The 10,580-nt window shown below is 36.4% G+C and overlaps 1 protein-coding gene across 1 annotated transcript in view; it reads left to right on the forward strand.

Moving 5' to 3' along the window:
- Positions 1-10,580, forward strand: part of LOC110161501 (plexin-B2-like) — a 79,272-nt gene that overhangs the window by 67,834 nt on the left and 858 nt on the right. Inside the window, exons 9-22 of the mRNA XM_055154098.1 lie at positions 661-761; positions 949-1,075; positions 2,639-2,801; positions 3,083-3,194; positions 3,270-3,381; positions 3,805-3,903; positions 3,999-4,094; positions 4,957-5,044; positions 5,207-5,370; positions 5,457-5,605; positions 6,272-6,407; positions 9,596-9,732; positions 9,941-10,123; positions 10,313-10,403. Of these exons, the coding sequence (XP_055010073.1) occupies positions 661-761; positions 949-1,075; positions 2,639-2,801; positions 3,083-3,194; positions 3,270-3,381; positions 3,805-3,903; positions 3,999-4,094; positions 4,957-5,044; positions 5,207-5,370; positions 5,457-5,605; positions 6,272-6,407; positions 9,596-9,732; positions 9,941-10,123; positions 10,313-10,403 (1,758 nt within the window). The remainder of the gene's footprint in view (positions 1-660; positions 762-948; positions 1,076-2,638; positions 2,802-3,082; positions 3,195-3,269; positions 3,382-3,804; positions 3,904-3,998; positions 4,095-4,956; positions 5,045-5,206; positions 5,371-5,456; positions 5,606-6,271; positions 6,408-9,595; positions 9,733-9,940; positions 10,124-10,312; positions 10,404-10,580) is intronic.

The following is a 10,580-nucleotide window of genomic DNA, read 5'->3' on the forward strand; positions in this document are numbered from 1 at the left end:
CAGCTATACATCTTTGTTTCAGTTAGTTGTCTGGGACTCAATGAATCCCTCATTAGTTTTATCTGTCGTGTTTGATCATAAATTCATCTGTTTGACTAACCCCAGTACATCTGTCTGCATTGCCACACAGAAGCCGCCCATTGATTTATTCATTCATTTTCTCTGTGGCAGTGTGCTTTGTTTCTCACTTCATCCATCCTTCTCTCCTTTGTCCTTTCATCTTTTTGTCGCTATCACTCTTGGCTGAGGTGAAATTGATGTTATTGATTTAGAAATGAATTAATTAGAATGTACTTCAAGTGGGCCCTTCACTTTGATCAAGTCAAGAGACGATACTTGGACTTGTTCCATCTGCTCATTTATATGTATTACATAGGCTCCGTTTCTGAAAGGAACACTCATCTATTTACAAGATAAAAATAGCAAAAGAAAATCACAATTATACATTTTTAAATAAAAGTTCTTGTGTTTTGTTTGTTTGTTTTATCATAATTTTAAATTTACGATAATTCAGTCCATGTTTTCAGTCTCACTGATCATTATCCAGGGTACAGCCCAACTAAGGTTTTGCCCCTGCTGATTTGACAGAATATGAATAATTGAATTAGATGGAATTAGATTTACAGCAGCGTGGCAGTGACACAAAATGTGTTGTTTCAGATCACTAAAGTTCCTGTTCAGGCGTGTCATTTGAAGACAGATTGTCAGTCCTGTATCTCTTTGAAGGATCCGTACTGTGGATGGTGTGTCCTTGAGGGAAAGTAAGTCTTATATGCAAACACATTTAGTAATATTATATTGTGTTATGTTTCAGTACAAAAAGAAAAGTTGTAAACTGAACTGTTGTAAGATTTAAACACTAAAACTATTTTAAAAGCAGAATCTAGTCCATTCACTATAAACTGTCAAATTCAGACAGTTAACCACATGCTTTAATGTGAACCCTAGGTGCACCCGTAAGCAGGAGTGTAGTAGATCTATGGATGAAAACACCTGGCTGTGGTCTCCTAATCAGCAGTGTGTCCAGATCAAGGCCTTCTCTCCCCCAAACATCAGCTGCAGGAAGACCCAGCAGGTGAGAGGCAGTTACTGTGAATGAACATGTCAGCGGCCTCCTCTGTTCCTCTCCAGGGCCCACTCCCCGTGAGCTACTCCAAGTTCAGAGTGTGCTGAGCTGTGCGTTCCTTAAACTCCTGCCTTCGCTGTCTGCAGCATTTCAAACAAGTCCCAAGCAGGTGGACCTGAAGGGGGGCTTCAGGTGCCTGAAGCAGCGATTGTGTTACTTTGACTCATAACTATAACCAGGTTGAAAAGTCAGAAGCAACAATTTCTTTATTACAGCAGAAATAGCTATTCTTCCTGGTGGGCTAATATATGGAAATTGAGTAATGTTGTTGAATCATTCCAAAATGTTGAAAAGGCTTTAATTATAAAAGGCTGATGTGAGTATGAGGATAATTTGTGTATCAAACATGGAATTTAAATAATACTTATTGTTCACTGAATAACCTAATCTATGAAGTATCATCATTTCTAAAGTGTATAATTTGACAAATGCTATCTATATGCTTCGGCTTCGGCTCCTGCATTGTGTCATTTTCTGGTGAAATGTCTGCCACCAGGCTTGCTGTTTTCATTGAGATGTTTTTGCTTTGACTGGAATATTCCAAGGTACTACATTAAACATATCTAGCTAATGGTGATACTTGGACAACACCCGGCCAAAAATACCACTCAAAGTAAGAATACATGTTTTCCAGTGGAGTTTTAGCTATAAAACACTTGCAGTTGAATAATTATAAGATAAGTTTAATGCTATGTTAATGTATAACATTCCAAGCCAAAGCATTAACATCTAGAGAGACTTGCAGGTGGCAGACCCTCCTTAAAAAAAGAGTTATACAGTGCACCTTGAATGATTTTATATGTAGTGATGTTTATATACCAGCATTTAATTTTTACAGATAGGCCTAAAATGGTACTGCTCAATCTGTTTTCCTCACACGTATAGCACAGCACAGGTGTTATCAGCAAACATAACGGCACTTTTCTTCATGGCCTTTTCCTCCTTAGAGATGTCTTAGTTTTTAGAGCAGAAAGAGATGGGTCCAACATGGTTTTAACCTCAGCAAACAGCTAATGTGGTTCTATCCCTTAGAGAAGGACGTGCTTCCTCCTAATCAGGGGACTTTGGGACCAGTGTGTGAATTAAATCTGCTAAGACAAAAATATTTGCAGTCCTTCCTCTGTGGTGAGGTAAAAGAAAACCCCAGGTGAATTCTCTGCTTTAGAGCGAGAGAAGATCAGAAAGTTTTGGTGGTTAAACCTGGGAAAAATATTTTAAAAAAACAAACTGAGAGGTCAGGGAAGAGTAATGAGGAGTGGGTACATTGTTGAATAGTAATTATTACAGTACCACACATACCTGACTGTAAACCCCATTATTATGCATTATACACCATTTATCAAGGTCAACTCAATCCACACTCTTATTTGTGCTTCTCATTACTCATAAGGCTCTCCTTTTTAAAGTTTGCAAGTACCACAACTGGGATTTATGCAGATAGAAAATTAATTGTTTAAGTCCTGTTTCAAATAGATGATGTTTATAATTAATGCTATTTTTAATGTCCTCTAGGTGGACATAATTATCCCCTCCCTGCCACGGCTGAGGTCCAATGACACTCTGCAGTGTGTCTTTGATACCTACACCAGTGAAGCAGCAATGGACAGTTATAGTAAAGTTGTCACCTGCTCATTGCCTGAGCCGGTCAATATCCCACCTTCTCCAGGACTGCAAGGTATGGCCACACAAAAGCATATCTTACAAGTATTAATCTTACAAGTAATAATGTCATAGAGATACATAGATAATTGACGGCACACATTTTTAATAGCTACTGTTTTATGATAAGCCAATCTATTCACATTTGTTTCTCAAATTGTAAAATTCTCCTCCAGAACAGCAGTTTTTAGCACTTTATAATGGATTAGAAATGTTATATTCCAAAGGTTTTTTTTGTTTGTTTTTTTGCCTTTATTATTGCATCAAGTCTAAAATATAAATGTCCTATTCTTTCAGATTATGTGTCTGTTCCTGTGAAGGTCATGGTAAACAAACATATAGAGGTGACATCGAGCCAATACCACTTTTACAACTGTGCTGCAACCGTCAGAAAGAACCCGAATACACCGTAAGATTTATTGTCTGAAAATAAACACAACACAGGGTTCATTTAGGTGAAAGTATTTTATGCTGTGTGCTACAGGTGCATCTCATGTGTGACCAGTGACTGGGGCTGTCAGTGGAATGCCCAGGAGCACAGCTGCAGTGACCAGGATGACTCTGTGTATGGGAGCCACATAATCAAGCCACAACAGGTATGTCTTAAATTGTTGGGGCATCAAAGATTATTTTAAATTATATTCATCTTACCTGATATGGTTACTTATATTCTGTTCATGAAAGAAAGTGTGTAACTGTTCAGATTTTATTCATATTTCACTCACATTTAAAAAAAAAACTACATGCAGTGTATTCCAGTTAATGATGGTCACAAGCTTGGTTGTTCAATTCCTTTTCACACATTACTGTCATGTCAACTTTACAATACTTACAACAAACATTTCTGTAACATTTGTACCCTTACTATAATAAAAACCTTACGGTAAGAACTTAAAAAGCTGGGAAGAAGTGAAACTTTTTTTACTCCCTCCTCCAGTGCACATTTCTCAAATTTTAGTGTGTAAAATGCATTCTGTAAATAACACTGACCTGTGTTGCTTCTAATGTCATGGCTGTAGCCAGACAGCTGCCCTCAGTTCGAGTCCCCAGAGCCTCTGCTTATTCCTGTTGGCTTCGAAATCCCCATCAGTTTCCACGGCCGAAATCTGGGATACTCTGTGAGACCCTATACATGCATCTAGTACTGAATAACTAATAAGCAACACAGTACTTTTCACTTATTGTATTTTCTTTGTGTAATGACTTTCTGTAGGTTCAGAGGTTTTCCATTGGAACAGAACTAATGAAGAATACAGAACACACAGTTATTCAAGAGGAGGGCTCCAAATTCAAGTTCAGAGGATACAAGGTTAGTTTGTTAATGCCAGTAGCAAGCCCTAAGGCCATGAGGGTTATAACAAAGTAAAAGTTTATTATTAATATATATCTATATATCTATATCTATATCTATATCTATATCTATATATATATATATATATATATATATATATATATATATATATATATATATATATATATATATATATATATATATATATATATATATATATATATATATATATATATATATATATGTGATATATATATATATATATATATATATATATATATATATATATATATATATATATATATATATATATATATATATATATATATATATATAATTATTTTTTATTTTTTTCCAACTCGTCCATTGTGTGTGTTTTAAATGGTATTTCTGAGATTTCAATTGTCATTTAATGTCTAAAAATTACACTGTATTGAGAGCCTTGAAACCCAAAGTCTGCCAAAGAAGTGTGTTTTTGATTGCTCCCCCTTGTGGTATAAGCATTATTATGACTTTCCCTCAGTCAATGAATGGCAGGTAGCCTTTGTAGGTCAGTGACTTTTCTCTGCTCATTCACACTTTTTCCTCCAGTCTTCCTTATTGATTTCCAGTTCCTGCTGAGAAGAATACTGCTGATGTGCACTTGAACTATGTGTGTGTTTAAGCCAGTGCCCTTTCATTAGTTTTATGTTGGTCTTTGCAGTATCTAGTCTTTCTAGTCAACTTTGCCCAGACGTTTCTACTTCAAAACCATATACCTAAAATCTTGGGCCTAAAAAATATTTTTTGATGCATTTTTATAGTCTACATCTTTGACAAATGGGGAAGTCATCAAGTGTGGTTTGTGCTTTTTAATTGTATATGTTGTATTTGTGTCTAGTTTGCCTATGACAAACAGCAAGAAACAAATGTTACATTCCACATCAAAGACCAAAACACAGAGAGGAAGATTGACAGTACTCTGACAGGTTAGTAGGGCCGCAATATGCATCACAAATAAATCATGATCTAAACACTACATTTAGTGGTGTTTGTGACACACATTTATAGTGTTACATGTATATAGTGTTATCATATGTCATTCCTATATTGAGTTGAGGTTTGTAACCACTTTTCACCCTCTCCTGTAGTGGTACTGTATAACTGCTCAGTGGGCAGGGAGGACTGCAGTCTTTGTAAACATGCTGACTCTAAATACCAGTGTGTTTGGTGTGCCTCCACTCACACCTGTGTTTACCACGACCTGTGCCTGTCTCCGGAGCCGGAGCTGTGCCCCAACCCCGAAATCACTGACGTAAGACCCTCCTCTATTGTCATCTGTTGTTACACATATATTTATTTGAGTGTGTACTGAGAAAGATTTATTTTCCATTCCTTCAGATCATCCCTCGTTATGGCCCACTCAATGGCCATATCTCAGTCACCATCAAAGGTTCTAACATGGGCATTAAGAAAGAGGACATCAAGAAGATTACTGTTGCTGGAGTTGACTGTGTGCACCAGGAAGACAGATATTCTGTCTCCACAAGGTACAAGTCAATATTATTATACAATACTAATAACCTGAGGTTACTGATGTTTATAAATAGGTAATAGATAATTTGAGCTTTTTAATCAATATTTCCATTAAAAGAAGGCTTATGCCTTCTTAAGCACTAGAGAGAAAATTTTAAGAAAATTGAGTGAGACATGGGTGCTTACCAAACAGGACCTATGAACATTTTACTATCATCAAGAACATATTGCCACATTCTTACAACTCCTACTGACCACCATAGGGAAGTGCTGAAAGGACTAAATTATTCCCTTTGCACATAATCATTTCTGCACGCCCTCTGGCAAACTGGGCTTCATAGAACCTTGGTTACATTTTCAGCTCTCTGTAAGATTAGTGAAATGTTTTGCTCAAGAAAAGGCCATAGCAATAGACAATTATTCCAATCTTAGGATGTTGAGCCTCTGTGTTATCTACAGATTTTTTTGTTTTCAACATTTTACATGTATAGGTGAAGATGGAATGTATCCATCTGTAGTTTTAGAGGTGTATTAGAGTTATTCTTAGGCCATCCTTGGTCAGTACACAACTTGTGCTTCTTGACAGTCTGGTGTTTTAATTAATTTCACATGTAGTGTACTTGAATATTAAATCACTGCCTGCAGCTGTAACAGTTCTGACTGATGCTTTGTGTTGACAGTGTGGTGTGTGAAATTGGCCCTGCAAAGCGAACGCCTCCATCTGACATCCCGTTCCCACCGCGAAACCAAGGCACTGTGAACATAGAAGTGGAGGGGGGTAGAAGTGGAACATCACAGGTCATTTTCACTTACCGGGTAAGTTGGTGCATGTTTGGATCATGCAATCTGCTACCTGTGATAACTAAATATTGAGTATCAAGTGACAGGTACATGTCTGTTCTGTTTTATGGTCTTGCATGCAGGTGCACATCTTATGCAATGCCATGTTTTATTAGTGCTTTTTGATCATTCAGATTATCCCTTTTTTATTTATTTGAAAACAACAAAATAATAATTAAAAAAAAAAACTTCCAGTACTTGCTTGTACAAACTCAGTGGTGTGGAGAATGAAATACCTACAGTATATGTTCCTCCTGCTGGTTTGTTTGTTGCCGTTTGTGGCTTGATTCAGATATTATTGTTTGTAATTGAGCAAGTTAATTAATGTAGACTGCTGTGACAAAAAAGTAGCCATTTATATTTTTCAAATTTCTTTTGTTTTATTGTTTGTTTGCTTCCAAATATCTTTACTTCACACACTCACTTGCAAATGCAAATGCACTTTGTTAGCATTACAAATTATTTTGTTTCATAAACCTGCAGTGTTGGGGAGATTACATGTACCGGTGTTGCGTAATCAGAAGACAAATTATGAGTAACTGTGTTTGGTTACAGTTACTGTTTCAGTGAGTGGTAATTGGATTACAGTTACTTTGTTGAAATAAATGGATTACATGACATTTTGGGCTATATCCCTTTTTTTTATTTATTAATTTTTTTTTATTTTGGTAACTCCGCTCATTGCCAGAAACCCGAACAGAACACAGACAGTAAGAGCTACGTAAACGTCTTGTTACAGGTTGTTGGTGGTGTCAGTCACCCAGTGGACGAGGTCGTTCATAATTGTCGTTGTTAATAATCTGATTCATCATCATTTGAGTAAAGAACATAAAATATTACTGATTTTTACTGGGCTAGCGCCTTTATGTTTGTACTGAAAGTGATTTATTTTTTTTTCTTTCATAAACAATATGACACCTGACAGCAGGGTGGACATAATTTAAAGCAGCTGTGATCTCATATAGAAAGCATTTCTCTATCAATAATCTTTTTAATACAGTTAAGGAAAGACTCTGCTTTTTATTTTCTTTTAGCAGACAAAAGATCTTATGTTAAGATTTCCTAGTCTTTGCTTCTCTACTGCAAACAAATGTTCATGGAGACTTGGGCTCAACAGCCAATTTGAAGAGAACGGGATGTGGTTGCTACATTCATGTAGTTTTAAAAAGCATGACAATATCAAGTAATCAGATTACATTTCTCACCTAATGGATTCTGTTACAAACTACATTTTGAGGTATGTAATCTGTAATCTGTAGGAGAATACATTTTAAAAGTAACCTTCCCAACACTGTCAACCTGGTAACTAAGTAAAAGATAGGTTGTTTATTTGCAAACTGCACATATAAATTACATTTTTTAAAATTTCTTTGTGCCTACTTTCTTTTTATGTCAGTCTCAAGTCCTAATAAGAGAGAATAGACAAATATTATACAATCACTACACACTAAAGGATATGATTTGGTCTTGAGATCTTGGAGAAAGAATTGATGTTTTCAGTTGTTGGACCAATATAGAACCTATGCTACAAGTTATGTGACAAATCTCTCCCATGTAGCTGTGCTGTTGTGAGCTGGTGTATGAAGTTTCCTCTTTGGGAATGTTTGTTTTTTCCTGCCAGATCAGCAAGATTTTATCAAAACTTTACAAGGAGATCCGAGCTGGTGCAGGGATTTAAAAACATGTTGCTTTTATTTTACACCTTTCTTCCCTTCCATCAAACTGAGAGATTTAATGCTCCGTGCGCAGCTGCTCTTCCGGATCTATGAGTTGGAAGTTTCCACATTCTTCAGTGTGGTGTGGAATAAATATATTTTTGTTTGCTATGCTCTCTGCGCTGTTAAAAAAGTTGTTAGTAGCAACTCATTTATCAATATTTCAATACTTTTGAAATTGTATTAGAGCTCATGATTTGACATTTGTTCTTGTGTTATCGAAGGGGTTAAAGTTAAACACATTTGATATTAACAATTCAGTCAATGTTTGCCACGCTTATTTTTTCTGACCTGCCCCAGTCTCTATGTGCCACTGTATTTTCTTCAAGTGTATTAAATGTGGCTTTTCAAAATAGAGAAGCAGTTAGGCTAAAATATAGCTGTATGTTTACACAATCATGAAACAAATTCATTTATGTACCTGATAAATCGGGCTGTAATAATTTTTTACAGTGAAAAGTTAATTTATGAGCTTAACATCATCTTTGGCGCCCTATGCATTTTAAATCTTTATCAGTTATTGGCTAGAACAACAACACAAATGTGGGGCATAAGTATGATAAGTATCATAAGTAATCCATATTGGATCACCCTTAAGAACACCACACACTACAGGAGAATGAGATTTGCTTCTCCCCAAGTTCGGGAAGGTGTGACCCGACTTTGTTTCTTCATATACGATTTTGAAGCCACTGCACTCATGTGTGGTGTCAGTGTGACTCTCAGCTGCTCTGTTAGATCTTAACCACCAAACTTCATCAACGCTATGGTATTGGCCAGTAAAACAGTGTCAGGGACTGACAGAGTGACGGACACAGAGGCACAAGATATAAACTCCACTCCTGCACAAATAATGACATCCAGTCCACAAAACAGTACTATTAATCCAGTTTGAAGGAATTTTGTAAAAGTAAAAAGGTGAGAGTAGATTCTCACGTGTGTCCGTTTACATCCACACATCGCACGGATTGGGGTGAAGCTACAAATTGGAGATATTTGTGTGTACTTTATTGCCAATCATCTGTGCATTAAAAATCATTTCGCTGAAGTACTGCACCACATTTCACAAATAACAGTTTTGACTGGTATCTAAACCAGAAGGCTTAGATCTTTTGAACACGCAAGAGTCTCATAGCGAGTGGTTTTAGTCTCGGCAGGAAATGGCTGACGCAAGGTGTGTTCATAACTGTACCTTGTGGTCCGGAGCCATATCCAGCTACAGTCTGCAATTTGATATTTAAAATCTGATTCTCCTCATGTCTGTGGCGTGTGCTTTTTGTTGCACGTTTAAAAATGGTTTAAGACCGAAAAATCCTGTAGTGTGTGGCAGCCTTTAGTCAAAATACAATTTACTATCATCCTTTTTGCTGCTTTATATTTTATTCTACTATTTTAAGGAGAATTTGAACTAGGAAAGTTTGAACTTCAATATTTTGTTTTTAATTTAAGGACCCCAAACCACAGTATGTGATGCCAGCCAAGGGTCCAGCAGCCGGAGGAACAGTCATCACCATTGAAGGGGAATACCTGGACACAGCAACTAAAGAAGATGTGGCGGTCAACATTGGAGGAGTACCATGTGAAGTGTAAGTGATACATCTCATATCTGAGCCACAAAATACAATACAGATTCTTTGATGATGCTTTACTGAAAACATTGCCACATTTCAAAGATTATTAATAGTTTTTTTTTTTTTATATTGACAAGGCAGAAACAAAGCAAAGTATTTTGTAGTTCCCTGTAATTTTGTCATTACGTTAATTAATTAGCCCTCTATCCTGTTTTCTCCTCAGGCTGTCATTTGGTAAAAAGATCACATGTAAGACAGGCCAATACCGTGGACAGAAGGTCCCCTCTGACCTCCTGACTGTGACTGTGAACTATGGAAAAAACACTACGAAAGATGTCCTGGCTGCATACCAGTACTCTGAGAACCCCAAGATCACAGGCTACAACCCCAAGGCCAGCTTTGTGTGGTAAACAGTTATTAACATCTCTTTGATATGCTGCAGCCATATAATTTAGGGTTAGAATATGCACAACACTGAATATTAACACATTCTTTAATTGTAGTGTTATTATTGGCATTATTAGTAAGGCCAATAATAACTGTAAGGTAATTATTTGTAGCTAACCCTTACTGAAATGTATTTTTGTGTGTGCAGTGGTGGCCGTGGTATTGTTGTGACCGGAAGTGGATTTGACTTGATTCAGAGAGCCGCAATGAAAGTGTTGCAGGACGCCACACCTGTTGAGGTATGTTTTATAAAATCTGCTTTTCCTGTTATTTTATGTGGGGTATAATAAAAGCCTTTAACTACTCATGATTAATATGTGTTTTTTATAGTTTATAATTGGAATATAGGAATATTCCAGTTCATAAAATGTATTTCTTATTTACTCTAAATATTAAGTTGCAAATCAAATGTCACA

This window comes from Boleophthalmus pectinirostris, unplaced genomic scaffold (assembly GCF_026225935.1).
Source record: "Boleophthalmus pectinirostris isolate CB_2022bp ecotype Guang Dong unplaced genomic scaffold, ASM2622593v1 HiC_scaffold_18, whole genome shotgun sequence".
In the NCBI taxonomy this organism is placed as follows: Eukaryota; Metazoa; Chordata; class Actinopteri; order Gobiiformes; family Gobiidae; genus Boleophthalmus; species Boleophthalmus pectinirostris.